The sequence below is a fragment of the Poecilia reticulata genome, linkage group LG10, assembly GCF_000633615.1.
Source record: "Poecilia reticulata strain Guanapo linkage group LG10, Guppy_female_1.0+MT, whole genome shotgun sequence".
Taxonomy (NCBI): domain Eukaryota; kingdom Metazoa; phylum Chordata; class Actinopteri; order Cyprinodontiformes; family Poeciliidae; genus Poecilia; species Poecilia reticulata.
The window spans coordinates 11,265,816-11,283,665 of record NC_024340.1 but is presented as its reverse complement, the minus strand read 5'-3'; the positions used below and the strand labels follow the sequence as shown (position 1 = coordinate 11,283,665).

The 17,850-nt window shown below is 41.6% G+C and overlaps 1 protein-coding gene across 3 annotated transcripts in view; it reads left to right on the top strand.

The window, feature by feature from the left end:
- The window catches only part of pdlim7 (PDZ and LIM domain 7), a 39,514-nt gene extending 22,305 nt beyond the window's left edge, over nt 1–17,209 (top strand). For all 3 annotated transcript variants that reach the window (XM_017307191.1, XM_017307189.1, XM_017307190.1), the window contains exons 5-11: nt 621–817; nt 11,294–11,346; nt 11,979–12,222; nt 12,635–12,815; nt 12,953–13,073; nt 15,865–15,980; nt 16,272–17,209. In XM_017307191.1, the coding sequence (XP_017162680.1) occupies nt 621–817; nt 11,294–11,346; nt 11,979–12,222; nt 12,635–12,815; nt 12,953–13,073; nt 15,865–15,980; nt 16,272–16,358 (999 nt within the window). In that variant the 3' untranslated portion in view covers nt 16,359–17,209. The remainder of the gene's footprint in view (nt 1–620; nt 818–11,293; nt 11,347–11,978; nt 12,223–12,634; nt 12,816–12,952; nt 13,074–15,864; nt 15,981–16,271) is intronic.
- The last annotated feature ends 641 nt before the right edge of the window (nt 17,210–17,850 follow it).

The following is a 17,850-nucleotide window of genomic DNA, read 5'->3' as shown; positions in this document are numbered from 1 at the left end:
AAGTGACTGTAGTTTCGATTGTCACACCTTGCACAATCCCCGACACTTGAATAAGTATTGATTCATTTGGTCTCTTTGTGAGGCCTTTTGACAGCTACTTTGACCAACTGATTGCACTTTTCGTAGCACAATGGAGTCATGAACCGTTCTGTGTTGGTAAAGCAGCTGGCACATACAAACACAAAGTCAATGTTCCGTTTTAGTAGGCGTTCAGCACTCCACACATAATGTTCGGTTAGAAATCTCATTAGTGAGAGATGATGGTTATACATGACACATTCTCACTTTGAGCATTTTCATTTCAACTGCAGCAGCAGATTACTTTGGCCAGCTCCTGGCTGACAGCCAACACAAATAAAATAGCAGTGTCCGCACTTCTTAAGCGCTCCTTCTGTCTGTGTGGAGAAAAGCCTGCAGGCTCTGACAGAGCCGCTGCTGCTGCAGCTGGAGTACACTCTAATCATTTGCTGAGAGACTGAAAAAAACAAAACAAAAAAAAACTTGATGGGATTGTGCAAGAGCAGACCTTTTTTTTGTTGTTTTTATTTTGTGCGTGTCAAATGTCTTAACTGCATGTTGTGCCCTGTGCTGCACTGTCTCCCTCTCCCACACCCACGCAGGGCTCGCTTTCCTCGGCTTCTGCTCCTCCAAAGTACTCCTTTGCCCCAAGCACAACCATTAACAAGATGGCGAGGCCATTTACAGCAGGTGGTGCTAGCACTAACTCAGGACCCATTATTAAACCTGTGGCCTACACACCTAAGCTTAACACCACGCACTCGCCGGGCCTCGCCAGCATGCAGCAACCTCAGAATGGGTAGGTGGAAAAAAACGAGCGCACTTACCTTCAGAGCTGCAATGTGACTAATGTGTTTTTTTTTTTTTTTGAAGTTTCATTATTCTGGCGTCTCATTAAAAAGAGAAAGTAACTCCTTCAGTATCGAGGAGAATGTAGTTCAGTCACTGCTGCTGTGTACTGCCAAAATTATGTCACCATGTAAAAAACATTACAGAGTAGATAAACACAGCTAATGTATGCTGACTCACTGCTCAACTCAACGTAATAAGTTTGCCACCAGATGGCAAACATTGAATGTGCTTTAGATTGATAGCCTTGGAGTTTTAGTGCCACTTGCTGCTGGAATATGCTCCATTTAATACATCCTTACAGCGAAGACAAAAAGCTAATTTAACCTAAAATGTGGATAGAACCCATGAGTCGTCGTTGCAGTGAATGTAGTCTCCTTTACATTCACTACAAATGATTGTAAATACTTTGGCTTTCTTATTGTTGATTAATGGCAAAACTTTACAAAACCCACCAGAAATTGAATCAGTGGTCTATTGGAAGCACTATCTATATTTATTGGCAAAGATGTGCACAAACCCTTCATGTATTTATGTATTTTCCAGGCGCATGGTGCACAATCAAGTAACTATGTTACCTTCAGTTGAAAGTACTGTATCCATCCAACATGACTTTAAAAAAATGTGATGTCGCCTTGAAATTTAGCCTCTGTTTCTTTTAAGAAGCTTCTTCTCTTTCCTACACTACACCTTCAGTACAACATCACAACAGTGCTTCTCTGTGATGCTGTTTACATCCATTCTTAGGAGCAAAAGTAGTTTGTATGATGAGCTCAGCAGACTCACAACTCCAATTGATGGTGTTTTTTAGTCCGTTTCTCAAACATGCATCAAAAAAAATCTAAGCAACACTCCAGGAATGCTTTTGATGAGGGATTAACAGTATAAAATGATACAAAGATCAAAAATGTAGATTTTACATCAAACTCCACCCTTTAATATAAACTCATTCAGTAGCAGAATCTCACACTGTGTTAATATTGAGACTGACGCATGTTCTTGTTCATAACACTGCGTGTTCATATGTATTCAGGCAGGCAGACTTTCAGAACAAATTAAAGTACTTGTCAAACAAAATGGACATATGGACATACCAAGAAGACAAAGACGCTGAAACAGTCTGTCCTTCAACGTCATATCTGTTCTCCTTTTCAAAGAAACTAAATTCTTTGAAGCATTTTTTCCTGTTCAGCTACATTTACTCTCTCCTGAATATCTTTCAAGGATACTTAGAAGAATAAACTCAAATCCTAACCAATTCTAAAAGTGGCTGCGTGACATTGAAGAGTCTTCAAGGAAAGGATTGGTCGCTTCTAGTAATTTGGGTAATGGTGGTGCTCTGCTTGTAGCTGCTATTGAAATATGGTCCGTCTCTTTATTTAGCCCCACTCGTAAACTCTGACTTCTCACACAGCTTTATTTGCACTCTAAACAGACTGAATAGAGAGTTTGAAAATCATGTGTAACTGCAGTAACTAGTGATAGTTTTTCTTAAGATGTTCTCCACAGAAACTGGATGAGTGCAAATGGGATGCGTAATGTACCCAGGTTAGGGGCGCAAAGACAGATTTTGTGATTTATTTTCCTCTGTGGAGATTACACCAACATCATGTGTCACCGCTGTGGCATTTCTCATTATTCACGGGGTTTCGGAGTACAACAAAGATTTGACTAACTCCGTCGGCACGGAAATTAGGCACAGGAGGTTTTTTTTTTGTTGTTTTTCCTTGGCAGAAACATCAATTTGCATCCCCGTGAAAAGCAAAAGGGGACAAGAGGAGTGGCACAGCCAAAGGTTTTGTGCCAGTCTTCTGATTCATTCTGGGTCAGAGTGACAGCAGATGATTTGACAAACAATGCTGTCCTTCTCTCTCTGAGCTTGTTGACAATAACAGCATGTCTCGTGTCACTTCTCGCGTGCTATCTGCATATCTTCTGCTGTGTTTGGCCTTCGTCACATATTGACATGTTCAGTTTCTTTTCCCTCCCTCTCCCTCAAGCCGAGCTCTGACCTCTTTCTCTCACTTTGTGTTTTCCTCCTTTCTTTTAACTTCACAGATGGAAGTCCTTGACAAGTTAGTATGCTTTGGATTTTTACAGTCCTGTACTTAAAGTTTGCATTTGAATGACCAGTTTGGATCAATTTAAAGAATAGCTTCTAAAGTTTTTTTTAAAATTGATTTTAAGTTTTATTGTTCATTTTATTTAGAAGATGAAAACATTGTGAGATTTTTTGAGTTTTTGATGGACTGATTGCATAAAATTTCTCTAAACCACATAGGGTCAATACTATTCATACATGTTCAAATATTTGAGCACCCTCACTAATATTTAAATAAATGTCCTCTAACTTGGCCACAAAAAGCATCCAGTAACAACCTGCTATTGGACAATTACAATAAAAGTCTGTATCTTTTTGAGAATGTATGTGCAATATTTCAATTCACAACGGATTAAAACTGGATTCTATTTTTTGTTTTAAATTAACCGAGCTTGTTTTTGTATCATCATTCAACCCTGGCTCAAAAAACATTTCATATAAACCTTTAAAAGACTTAAATTAATCTGGCATTTATGCCCATGATTATGACGTTACAATCAAAGGGTCATGACTCTCATCAACTGCGCCACTTAACCACGCGAAGCACCATGACAAACATCGGAAGTGAGAGACGGGAGTGTTGAGTCATCACGTTCACTAACTGATCGGTACCGGATTATTCCCTCTGAAAACACAGACGTTGTAAATATGAATAATTTCTTCCTTTATTTCCGTTGTTTTTAGGAGAAAGGGAAACGAGCTTCATTTTAGCTTCGGCTCTTGCTCTATCAAAATCGCATACCATTTACTCTCCTCTCGTTTCGTGTCCTTATTTGTTTTCTGGTCTGTTCCACAGGGGCGAAGCCACTTATTATGATGATATATACCAACAGTCCAAGTAAGAGGCAGCTGCATGCAGGCTGGTTTGTCAGCTCAGTAGCTTATTATGATCAGGTTGTTTATGAAAAGATAGCGAGCAGCAGATGCTCTTTGGTGCATTGGTTTACAGGATGGAGATGGCAATTCATTAGTGAGCATTCATCCTCTCCCCTCGTCTTGCTTGTTGATGAATGTACGCTACAGTTGACCTAGAGCTATGTTAGAAAGATGATTGAAAGAGGGGGGGATAAAAAGCTTCTTATGCAGCTTTTGAAGTTGTTTATCAAAAATAAAACCCTTAGTATATTATTTTTTATTTTTCTATCGGCTTTTTAATGCAATGTGAGCCGTGGCGTGCAAAGCGCATCTTTTGCATAAATGGCTGCATGGTGTGGGTCTGTTCAGACGGCGTGGTGTTAACCATGCCTGCTGTTTGCTCCTGCTGCTGCTGCCTGTGTGTGCAGGCACGGCCTCAGGGTGGAGAACGTGCCCTGTTTTATCCCCAACGACCGAAGCAAGAAGAGGCTGATCGAGGACACCGAGGACTGGCAGCCCCGCACCGGCACCACCCAGTCTCGCTCCTTCCGCATCCTGGCCCAGCTCACAGGCACCGACTTCAGTAAGTCACAGCCTGAGCCGGGCGGACAGGACAGTCGGACAGGTCGGGTGTGAAGGGGAAGCAGAGATCACATGTAGGAGGGAGGTTGCTGCCGATTTGATGTGATGTGAGCATAGAGGCTCTCGGTGAGGGTGACAGATGAGTGAGTGACACAGGAAGGCAGATGGCAGCTTTGTCCATTTTTTTTTACCAATTTCCAGATGTCTACAGTGACAGCTATGAACTTATTGCCTTACATCTGTCAGTTCCCTGACATGTCGGCTAGAAAAATGGGAGAAAACGGTAGAAAGCATAGCGTCTTATTCATCTTTATGACTACTTTGAATAAAACAAAGGGTAGGTGAGCTCTGTCTGATATCCTTATCTTTCCTGGATCTCTCAGTGCAGGACCCAGATGATGAGAATATGAAGAGGTCAAGGTAAACTGATCACAGTCACGGCTATTTGTGTTTGTGCACCGGTTTGTTTTGCAAAAGCTTTCATTCAGGCGTTTTGTTTTAAACGCATCTCTACTTTTAAATCTACCATTAGTAGCTCGTTGTGATTTGACTGCTTAAGGTGGCATGAGCGTTGTGCATGCATTATCCTTTGGCATTTGAAAAATGTGTGCTGTTCAGAACAGAGTCTGGTATGTTGCTTAATGTAGACTGAAAACGTTTGTTTTTGCAAGTAAATTGTTCATTGGCATATTTTACATTCTCTAGTCTTAGCAAATGTAACTATTAGAATTAAAAGCTTTTTCAGCTGCATGCAGACTGCAAATGGGAAGAGATGGCACTTTTTAAAAATTCTTCCTGGACTATTGCTTTTCATAAACGGTGGAAAAACCTGAAAATAGTAATTTAGTTGTTTTGATTGATTGAAATGATCCAGTATTAAACATTTGTGATTGGTTGAAGTAGAAATATAATTTGAAAGTKAAGTAGGATCATCAGTGGGGGTAATAATAAGTTGTGATGAGCTCCATTTGATTATAACATTGATCAACTTGTATTGTGGTGTAAAACCAAACTTATTTTTGAAAAATTTGGGAACATTGATGGTACTCGAGCTGCAGAATGTCTCAAAAGTTGATGTGATTTCAGGAAATTCTCCACTCTTGGCAGTAATGCTTCAATAACGAATGTCGATGTCTGTAATAATCCTAAAGAGGCTCTAAGGCAGGGCTTTGCAACCTGACGCTGAGCTGCAAGTGGCTCTTAGGGGCCTCCGCAGTGGCTCTTAATGGCTCTGGCCAAAAATGAAAAAGTCTGAGTGAGTAATGTCTTAAAATATAAAACTAATGAGGGGAAAAAAAAATTGATTTTAGATTTTTAGTCCCACTGGGTCAGGAAAAACTGAAGCACAGAGGAAAAGTGGCAAGTCTTTAGCATAAAAATTGGAACTCATGTGTTTTGGCAGAGATTTATCTTTTGTTGGAGATAAATCTCCAACAAAAGATTTTGTGACCTCAAGCATACGTATTTTATGTTGCTGGACTTGGGGTCAAAAATGACTCTTTATCTTGTAAAGGCTGCTGACAGTCTTGTGGGGAACTCTTAAGCAGCTAAATAATTGTTCTGCATCGTTTCATGCATGCATTTGGAGAAGCTGAACAAGAATTTACAAAGGGATAGGCATTTGGTATCCACAGGGTAACTGGAAACATATTGGGAAAGTAATCAGAAGTATGCAAAATTATGTGTGTTTTTTACAGAGGTTTTCCCTCTGTTTGATTACAGGAYGCATTATATTTAATTAAAAATGTAAAGTTTTGACCTTAGTTTTAATATCTAAAATCCAGATATTCATCCAGTTTAGTATCTGAATATTTGGCATCTCAAAAGAACATTTCAAACACATTATGACACAATATTTGCTCTGCAAATCTTGTTTATTGTTTTGCAGTGTAGCCTTTCTTGCCTGTTACTTTTCCTCTAATCTGTCATCTTGTCAATTCGTTCACTTTACTCCACAATCTACTATTGTGTTTTATTCATTTTCTCTCCTTCACTCCATTTCCTCCTTGTCTGTCTCTCCGTTTTTCATATCTGTGTTTGCCTCCGGTCAGGGAAAAGTTCCTCACTGAGATTCAGAGTCCTCGTTACGCCCGTCTGAGAGACTGGCACCACGACAGGTCCGCTCGTGCCCTCAATATCAAAGTCTGAGCGACAACGCGCCAGGAAGTCCCCCTGGAGACGGAACCTGCTCACGACAGCCGCACCACAAAGACGGCGAAGATTAATCCAACTGTCAAATTGGTGGTTTGCAAATTCACCTTTCACATACGCATGGGGTGAAAAAACAAATAAGGAAGTTTGTGGATACGGAACAAAAAAAAAAAAAAAAATGAAACCAAAAAAAGAAACAAAGTTTAGATGATAAAGTCCAAAGTGGAGCCTTGCAYACTGAGCCTTAGTGGGAAAGTCTATCTTTGAATTTCCGACTTGACGAGTTGCTATTTCATTGCATTGCTGGGAGTAAACTGGTGCGAAGATGGGACTCCTATTACATGTCTGGGGTTTAGAATCGTCTCTTTCTTTGCATGTTTACAGTCATCTAAAGGTTTTCATTACCCATCTCATCTCCTCATCAAGCTTCAAGAAAGAAAAGCAAAAAAAATTGTGCTTTGTTTTTTTTCCTCCTGCTGTTATCACTAATAACTAAAACATAAAAAATCTTAAAAAAAAACGACCTTCTGTTTCTCTGTCCTCTTTTCCCCATCTTGTCCTCATTGTTTGAACTCCGTATACATCACTTTTTTTTCTCTCTTTTTCCGTGGCTGACAGAATTATGTAGAAGTTATTATGTGTTTTTGATTTATGGTTTGAGATCGGCATTCACAGCTTCCCGCAAGAGAAAATTGTTGCGCATTCAGGCATAAAAGCAACAAATGGGCACAGACATGAAATGATACAGACTCGTTCGGGTCAGAGGTGAGCTGTGAGGAAATTCAGCTTCTTCTCCTCTGCTGTTCCTCGAAATAAACACTTATAGGCATTCAGAACATAGTAATAAACAAAGGACAGGACTATTTACATCAAAGTTAACTCTGCTTTAGTGTTCTTGCAGCACATACAAACACCTCAAACCCTCCCTTATTTAGCTCAGGTGTAAAGATATAGTGGAAAACTTGTAGCTCATTATACATTTTCACTAAAGCTATGTCAAAATCATCTAAATTTATTAAAATACCTTTACTGCTTCACAGAAAATGTGTAAGTGTGTGACAGTTTGGTGGTGTTGGGAATCCAAGCGTACGGCCCTAAATGTTTTATGAATAAGTTTTAAAAATGGATCTGAAAGACGATAATTGTTGTTGGCGACTGCTGACTAACTAGCCAGCTCTCTAAGGCCAGACAGCTGTGAAGGTAGGGTGTCATAGTTCAAAAGGAGTCCTTGTGAATACAGAAGCTAAATAAACAGGTAGTTTTGTATTACATGTTGTAAACAGCTTTTACCTCCACCCTAATGTTTACCTCTGGTTAGTATCTGTAAACATGTTAGAGAAACTTGGTTGTTGAAGCCTAAAACCAGCAACCAAGTTAAGGTAAAACATGCAAGTTTTTCCAGTGTGTCTAAAACACAGCATCATACTGTGTGTGATAACAAATGAAAAGATAAACATGAAACGATCCTGCCATGTCCCACAGTCATTTAGTTATGTGTACGTGTTAAAAAGAGAAGCTGTCAGATATTAAAACAAGCTGTAAATATGTCCATGCCCTATTTAACTTGGATAGTTTGGTTCTGAACCCCAATATTTGTGAAGTGTTCAATAACTTTTGCAAGTCGTTTAACAATTATCAGTCATTAACTTGGTTAGACACTTTGAATGCATCCAGAAATCACCTAAAAATAGTTGCTTATGTCTGCTGGATTTGCTTACTTTCCTTCAACTTATTACTAGAGTCTCAGTTAGATTTTAGGTCTGGACTTTAACTAGGTCATTCTAACATATGCATGACAGGTTTAGAAATTTCTTTAATCTTTGTTTGTAATGAATAAATGTTAAAGTGAAGACATTTGACCAAAAAACAAAACAGACCTACACATCATAAACTTCATTATTTAAAAAAAAAAGTCAGTCTTCTGAGATTAAGTGCCTTAAAAAGGAGAAGTTGTAGAAAAACAAAACATTTTGGCAAATATTTCATGATCTTTTGCTTCTCCTCTCTGCCCTGCTTGTCTTTCCTAAACTCATAATATTGTAGTTCTCCATTACAAGAGAAAAACTCGTCAGGGTTTGTATAGCTCCTCAAAAAAGATCAGAAAGTCATCTTTTGCTGCCAGATGAGCTGCCAAAAAACTCCAGTAATTTTTTTTTTTTTTCCACATCGATCTGGTCGGTTAAATCCCAGAGGAGAGCAAGCTAGACAACGGAGGTGAATGTGATATCCCAGGTGTAAGAGGCAGAACGACGTGTGAAAGGAAACGTTGCACATTGGAGGGGAAAAAGATCTCCGACGCAGTGAAAAGGCACCTGCTTCACATCGCGCCTTTTTGCTGACAGGAGGAGAATCGTGGGGGATTTCGAAGGCTGCGGTAATGTCAAGAAAACACAATCCAGGTCACTCAAGGTGGGAGAAACCTGCCATCAAGGATGTTGAGCAATTTGCACCTCTGACCTTCACTTAGAGAAGCGCAACTAACAAAACCTCCTAAAGTTGTGTGAAACTGGCCTGTTGCCATGTAGGGCAGCCAGACAGGGGGGAGAGTAAACCAAGGTCAGCACGGTTTGACCAGGACGTGGCTTTGTGAGTTGTTAGGTTGGGTCCCAGAAGGCGCAGTCTATCAGTGTGCGGAGTAGAGGCCGGCTGACCCAGGGTCTGCGTGCCAAACGCTCTGTAAGAGGCGCTGCCCTTCATTTAACCTGGCCACCAGAGATCCCTCTCGTTCTGCCTTCCTTTTGCTTTGTTCGCCTGTATTTTTCTCAGCTAGAAGGTCTTTACCTTCCTGAACCTCTCCACTGTCAGCCATCTTATTTCTCCAGACATCTGAGTTTCAACTTCCTTTATTATTAAAAACACACCGTTTGGAGAAGGTTTTTCTTTCCAAYCAGAGCATTATGTTTTCTCTCTTTGCGGCCATATAGTAAGAAATCTCGCAGCTTCTCCCACCTCCACAAACTTCTTTGTCTGAAGTTCGTGTTTTTTTGTTTTTTTTTTGGGGGGGGGGGATTCATAAGCAGAACAATCAATACATGGATTGATATGCTACAGGATGAGTTTGATGGAGGGTGATTGAGTTCGCAGCTTCCTCTTAACTAATGAGACACAATTTCGTGATGTTTCATTAGTGGATGGTGCATGATGGCACAGTTGATGATGTAAACATGAGTGATGCCTAAGGCAGGGTGACATTCCCCCCCCCCCCTTCTGCTTTCTCACAATAAAACCTCTCCAGAGCTCAGTGTGTTGGCTCAGAAGTTGTTTTTTTTTTTCCCCCCTTCAGTCGTAGTTTGAAGATTGTCGGAAATATAGTTGCGCTTGCTGCGGGTAACAGAACTTTGAAATGAGGGAAGCTCTTTATTTCCTTCACATGCAGGCTTGAAACGAGCTCCTCTGCATCCAGATCTGCCAAGGATACGTTTCAGCGCTTCTGCCTGTGAACGTCAGTCACTCAGCTGATTTATTTATTTTTTTTACGGGGGCCGCTTATTACCCTCATTTGAGTAGAAGCTTTTGAACGTCTCTTATTAACTCGAGTCGGAAGTTTTTACTGAATGTACATCTGCTGGGCAGCCTTGGTTTTTGAAGCACATTAAATGATGYGATTCTGTCTCTCAAAAGCTTTGGATAATCATGGAAAATGTTCTGCAGACACGACGACTGAACGTAAGCCTCTCACTTTATTTCATCACCACTGGAGAAACCTCTAGTGCGGTRTGTTTTCTTCAACTTTAAACTTCATGTGCAGATTCATCTTAATGCACTGGAATGTCATCAAAACGTTAATCTCAGTGTTTCAGTTCAAAAAGCAAGACGCGTGTTTTATTTGTTGTATTTTAAGCATTTAAATTAGATTATCATGACTCGATGAGATTTTCTTCGAAAAGTAATATTGCACAAGGCAATTTTATTGAAAAATTTAATTTCAATAGATAAATCTCGCTTTTGTGCACAGTCATGGGTAAGACAGCTGACCTTCCCTCACATGAAGGCTAAATCACTTAAGGTCATTGTTAAAGAAGCTGGTTGTTCAGGCATATWAAAGAAAGGTTGGGTGGAAGGACAAAGTATAGAAAAAGATGTGAAAGCAAAAGTGATAACACAGCCTTGAGAGGATTGTGAAGTCAAACACAGTCAGTTTTACTGATCTAGACGCTGTGTTTAGTAGGAGCAAGAGTAAAAATGTTTCTTTGGATTGTAAAGTTCAATTCCTGCCACCTTATTTGGAGGAGTTGTCAAGAGAAACACCAGACTCAGCCTTAGCTTGGCAGAGTCACAAGCTGATTCTCTCCATGCTACGCTACATTGATGCAGTAGTTTGTCCAAAAACAACTCCAGCCAAGTATTGAGATTGGGCACAGCTAAGCTGATATTTCCCTATTAAAAATATATATTTTTTAATCGTCTTGTTTAATATTCTAATTGCCTGAGAAACTGGATTTCAGCTTTGTACYAGCTGCAAGCCACTCAGTCACTCCGTTTGTCATGAATCTTTACGAGATTTTCCACTTTTTGATTTCTTACAGAAATAAATCAATTGTCCAGTGATGCTTTGATGTAAACCAGTGATTCCCATGTCTCCTTATTGAGGCTGGTGCTCCAACTCCACCATGCAGAAGCCAATACAGATGGACATGAATGCTGATATTCTGACATGACATTCAATCAGAAGGTGTCTTGGTTACTGCGCATAGTGTGTTGTATTTTTTTTCCTAATTAGTCATTTTCTCCCCGCAGCCTCGAGCCAACTCCTTCCTCTGCCAAGACCCAAGCCGCAGATAAACCAGATGGTGAGTTTCTGCWCCCCCTGATGCATAAAACGAACCCCAGCAGCATCTGGGGGAGGTTACGCTAATAGATTATTATTCTTAAGTGTTAATAGGTGCTCATGAGCCGACTGCCGTTTGAAAAGAGAGCGCTTTATCAAAGCTAAAACTAGGTTTGGGCGAGATGGACTTTAAAGTTTTAACACAATTTTCTGTGGCAATATTGCTGTAATGATAAAAGCGACGATAAGAACTAGTTATTACGTCTTTTTTTTTTAAGTAGCTGGGACTGTGTGTCACAGTAATTGTCGCCCCACAAACACAAATACCGCTTTTGAAAAACATTCCCATTTGCTTCTTGAAGACACCGGTCACATAAAGAAGTGTGATTTTTAAAAAATTTTTTTTTTTTTTTATCATTAAACTGCTCACAGTAACTGCATTTTCAAATTTATTTATATTCATTGATACTGTCATTGATAAAACAGTGGAGGAAATGGTAAAAATAACAATCCCGGCAATACAGACAGTTTTTTTTTAAACATCATTAAATAGAATTTATCATAATGATAAATCGAATCTTACGACGAGAAGTTTATCATGATAAGCGATAAATGCCCACCCCTCGCTAAAATYGCCCGTATATCCGACCCCAGGTTCAAAAACGGCAGCGGCGGCAGCGGGGACTTCCGGTCCCTCCTGCAGGCCGCCGTGGGTCACGGACCCGAACTTTGCTGATCGCTACCGGCCGGACAAAACCAGCACCGTGGTGACCCAGCACCAGCAGCCGGTCCAGCCGACGCCCATGCAGAACCGCAGCTCCATCCTGCAGGCAGCGCAGCAGGCGCCCGAAGACAGCGGGAGGACCCCGGTGTGTGGCGCCTGCAACAAAATCATCAGGTAACTCYGTGCCCACGGCGTCTGCGCCRTGGAATAATGTCGCCGTTTGCTCCTTCCAGAGTCCTGTTTGAGATGATGAATAATTTAAGGTGGTTAATATGCACAACGACGGGCTGCGTGTCTGCTGCAAATTAAGGCCGTCAGCATAATTCACAGCGTCTGGAGACATCTTTTATCACAGAGGACAAGGATTATCCTGTCATCTCTGTGAGAGACCTTAGTTCTTATTCTGCAAGCAAACAGAGGAGCTGTTCTTTAACATGCAAAGACACAGAGCGCTTAGGAGAGCTGAAAACATGCCTAGTTTTTGTTTACAGAGATCACTGGGCTTCTGCTGGCTGCTATTGTTAGTGCATCTCTGTTTTGCAGTGGATTCTGGAGTGAACTTTGATGCAATGTGAATGTTTTCCAGGGGTCGGTACCTGGTGGCCTTGGGGCGTTCCTGGCACCCAGAGGAGTTCACGTGCTCCCAGTGCAAGGCGGTCCTGGAGGAGGGCGGCTTCTTCGAGGAAAGGGGCTCCGTCTACTGCACAAAGTGCCACGATAACCGCTACGCGCCCAACTGTGCCAAGTGCAAGAAGATAATAACAGGGGTAAAGCCAGCAAAATCCGCGCGAAATCCGTTAATACACGGGAGATGCATCGAATGTGGAAAAATGATAGTTGCTGCTCTGCGAGGAGATTATGTTCCCCACGGCTGGCCTGATGCAAATCTTTCATCCGCTTGTAGGAAATCATGCACGCCCTGAAGATGACCTACCACGTTCAGTGTTTCAAGTGTGCAGCCTGTAAGAATCCCATCAGGAACCAGGCCTTCTACATGGAGGAGGGCGAGCCCTACTGTGAGAGAGGTGAGACACCGGACAGCACACAATGCGCACCCTGGGTTCAGCGTCCAGCTGTGGCAACGACAGCGGTCCATCTGACACACACACACAAACATCTTCACACTCACAAGCTGGGCTTCTATTCCAAATGTGTGCAAACCTTTGTCGATATTCTGCTAATGTCGAAAAAGCACAATTTCGCAATTAAATAAAAAAATGCAATTGAAATCACACGTGAATCGTTAAAAAAACATGCCACGCCGTCGTCCTCCTAACCGAGTGTTATTTCCACCAGTAATGACAATCGGTTGTTGATCACACTGATTTTGAGACGGCGGAAAAATCTCATCTTAGCCAAAACTTTTTAGCGAAAAATGTGACTTTTTTCCCCCCCAAAATCAGTGTTTCCAATTTTGCAGATTTATTTTCTTAATTCCAATTTGTGCGATTACATGGTCAATAGAAGCACAGCCACATCTGCTGCTTTCGTGCCTCGGTAAAGTGATCCCTATGATGCATGTCCTCTCTTAATATGCGATGTAACCATCTCCACAAAACAGGGTGAGAAAATAAAACGTTAATGCGTCTATCGCCGATATAAAAAATKTGAAATCCTTTTAGGAACGTTGCAACGGGAATGCTTGGCTAATGGCATGTTTAAATATGTTTGTTGCTCAAGTGTTGGGGTTATTTAGCGGGTCTCCATTTATCAAACTTGCGTTTTTTTTTTTTCTTTTACAAAAAATGATCCTTTATGGCTTAAAATGGCTCAGATGTTGAATGACTCTCCAGCGTTACCTCATTTAACGTGTGGGTATGCAAATCAGCACAGTCTGGCTGCAGCTGCTCTGCCTCAGCTCTGCTCGATCACCGCTGAAGGGCTCCGAGGAAAGTTTACTTTCCGTTTTGGCTCCATTTATGTAGGACACGGARTCTTCTGCTCTGATGTGACGTCCAGTTGCCTTTCCGCAGCCACACGTTGCTCTTTTARTGTTGCTTCCAGCAGCTAGCTTAAGGTTTGTCACACATAAAACTCTAGTTTATGTTATGAGGTGTTTATCTTCTCTGGCTTTTTTGATTGGCATCTRAAACGTCTGGATGTGCTAAACGGGCTCTCGACTTTTAGCCAGAGCTACAATGGAATGGTTTACATAAAAGCCTATTTGTGTGTTGAAATGGCCCAGTCAAAGTTCAGATTGAAATCCTTTTGAGGATCTACRGCAGGATATGATTAGTGATGCTCGTCATCCGGTGTGACTAAGCTTCAAGTGTTTTTTTTGTTTTTTTGTTTCTCAGTATAATGAACAAACACACGTGGGATGCAAATGTTTTCTCATCTTTCTAACATGACAAAATGTGCAATAGTTCAAAGGGTATAAATACTTTTTCAAAGCACCGCATGTGGGTTTTGGTGGATCTGTTGGGAGGTGGAAGGATAAGCTGAACAGACAGTGACATTCAGAAAGGAAAAAAAAATGTAACAGGAGGCTTATTTTCAAATCGGAGATAAAGACAGACTCCATTTAACAGCAACATAATACAAAGCTTTGGCAAACAAGTAAAAAAAAAAAAAAAAAAAAAAAAAAAGTGCTGAAAATCTGCATGCACAGATTGATTAGTTCCACTGCCAACTGAGAAACATCTCAACCCGTGTAGCTTCACTCCCGGATCCGGTTCTACATATTTATTATAAATGCTTACTGGTGATAAATCGGCGGGTGAAGTGAGGAGGGCTGACACGCCATCACACAGCGTTGACTTTGTGATGGATGTTTGATCTTTTCCCTTCAGATGGAGGAAGCAGTTCAGGCCACAGAACAGAAGAAACGCAGCCGCTGGGTGGAACAAAGGACTTTCTCACTGTTTGTTTTTCTTCAAATCTGCCTCCTTTGTAACAGAAACTCACCGCAGCGCATCCCTTCCCCAGTTTCTTCTCGAAGACGTTTTTATCCCCCCCCCCACCCACCCCTTCCCTTTATCAGGCTATTTGTCAGAGAGTTTTGTAAAACGCGGGCGCAGCATCGCTCCGAGCTTTTGTGTCGTAGAATTAGGCGGCGCGTAGCAGTCGATCATAAAGTGTGATGTTTTCATCTGCTGTAATCTATTTAGCTCCAGTTTACCATGCATTTCTCTGCTGGCTTTTATGAATGGTGCGTACGCTTCCATTATGCCATAAATGATTTAGCGGGGCGGCGGGCTCCTTGCTCACCGCTGACGCTCCCGACGTTGCACGACTGCTTTATCAGAGCAGAAGCCAGGAAGCCAAGTGCTCATATTCTGAATAACGCCTTTAGCTCTGATAAACATTCTGCTGCCTCAGCATCTTGCAGGGATTGAGCAGCTCTCAGCCACTCGCTCCTGAGAAGCAGCATTATAACCCGACGCTTCCCCCCAGAGWCCTTGTGATGAAAGAGACCAGCAWAGACCGGTCAAGTATCCAGAGTAATACTTCCGCTCCCCCCATCCTAATCCTTCCTTAAACTGTGCAGAAAAATCCCCGACTGCTGCACAAAATGCCACAAAACTTCCACGGCGATGAGGAGAGGAGCCGCCGCCTGGCTTCGGCACGTTGTTCCCGCCGCGGTTCAATTCCTTTAAGTGGCTGTTTGGTGGGACATATCATCGTAAACAGCCGAGACCTCSGGTTTTATTAAACATAAAAGGCTTTCACAATCTGTGTTTCTGAACTCCCCTTTCAGGTGAAGTGATGCAAGAGAGGAGGTCATGGAGATGTCCTGATCTGATCTCATAGATGAGAACAGTTAATTTTTTTCCCTCTCTTTCATTCTTTCATGTTTTTTTTTTCTCTCTCCAGACTACGAAAAGATGTTCGGTACCAAATGCCATGGTTGCGACTTCAAGATTGATGCYGGCGATCGCTTTCTGGAGGCCTTGGGCTACAGCTGGCATGACACGTGCTTCGTCTGTGCTGTAAGTCATTTTGATTGATTCGGCTCCTCTCTTCGGCCCACATCTCTCGTCTGTCCCCGTCCAACCGCAYCTGCACAATCTGCCTCTTCCCTCGGTTTTTGTCCTTTAACTCGTCACCTGCTGTCTGTCTCKCGATCTCCGGCTCCCGCTCATTTCTGTGAGGGAAAACTCCCGAGTCGAGTAAATAATGTCTACAATCTCTGCCCTGTTGAAAACGGTGCACTGGTGAAGTCTGTCTCCTCTGCCCTGGTTTCTCAATCTGTCTCTCTGTCTGTCTTTCATCTTTTAAAGCTCTGCCAAATCAACCTGGAGGGGAAGACGTTCTACTCGAAAAAGGATAAGCCCCTGTGCAAAGGCCACGCTTTTGCTCCGGTGTAAGAGAGCCGGCTACACCTTCAGAGGAAGCAACGCATCTCCCACCACCTCCTCTTTATCCCACCCCGCCCTCCGACAAACTCCACATCCCGTCCTTTGCCAGCCACACACACACACACACACACACACACGGAGTTGAGCGCAAGCTTCTTTTCTATCCCGCAGACTTTGTTTTTATACGCCAAGCTCAACGCTAGCTTCACACACAGTCCACCTCGCTGCCCGCGAAGACAAAAGCTGCGCTGCAAAACTGGATGCAAGCAAAGAATTATTCCAACTCCGTGCCTACTTGATTTTTTATCTAAAAATGAAAAAAGTCGCTCTTGTTTTTTTTTTTTTTTTCGAGATTCATTGCAATCATCCTCAATCTTTGTGAAGTGACATCGGTGGTCTAAAGGAGTCAGTGAGCCTGTAGTAATCACACACCTGCAGTGCCCTTTAATGTGTTGGGAAGCAGTCAGGGCTGCTGCTTTCTGCCTGATTGGACCGAACCGCCAACCCCTCCTCCTCCTCCTCCTCCTCTTCCTCAAGAAGCATGAAGTGCTGCAGGTTCCACCTCAGTGCTGACAAGTCGGAGCCAATAGATGAGAATGTTTTATGGTGAAATCCTTAATTGGTCCCATTTTAAAATGTCACAGATGTGTTTAATGGAGAACCTCCATAATGTAAAGAAATTCCCCTTTTCACATTTCCAAGCTGAAAAGGGAATCAAACTCAAATTTTTTTTTCATTGTGACATAATATCACGACACCTCATTGCTTTCGCTCCATACCATGTATTTAAACTGCTTCAGATCTGGGCTGCGTGTGTTTATAGCTTACATTTTCAAATAAAACTATTTACTTAACCCACAGAAAAGACTGAGGCCCTTCTTTTTGTTGTTTTTTTATTTTTATTAAAATGTTAAACCCAAACCTTCTTAGTAGGTCTTGATGAGYTAAAAAAACATTTGTTTCTTTGTCACATGGCCTTGATGGATAATTATCTTTAAATCTCCAACAGTGGGTTGCTTCAGTGTTTAGTATWTATTGTTCAACTTAAAATATTTTCCAAATATCTTGCAGCCCTAACTTTTGCCTTCAAAGAGCTTTGGGTTTATTTTTTAACCAAATCATCTCTGTCTTTCATACYTACTATTTTGAATACATTTATTGTTCTCTTGTGAATCGGTTMATTTCTCTGGTATTTTGATGAATATTGAAGATAATAATAATAATAATACTGCATTACATTCTAAGAATTATGCACCTTATTAACCTTGTCTGTAGATCTGAATGTGAGCAACCCTCCTGCTGGATTATTAACCACATTCTCTCTGTATGGGAGATGCGATTTGACCTATGGTTTATATCAATTGTTGCCTGGAGACTTTTATTGTGCAAAAATAATCATAGAATGGAAAAGTACAAAATGTGRAAGKCAGGAAACGCTGAGGGTCCTTTGAAGTTGGTTACTTAAAYCGAGAGATTTTCCAAACGATGAATAGCTGAAACA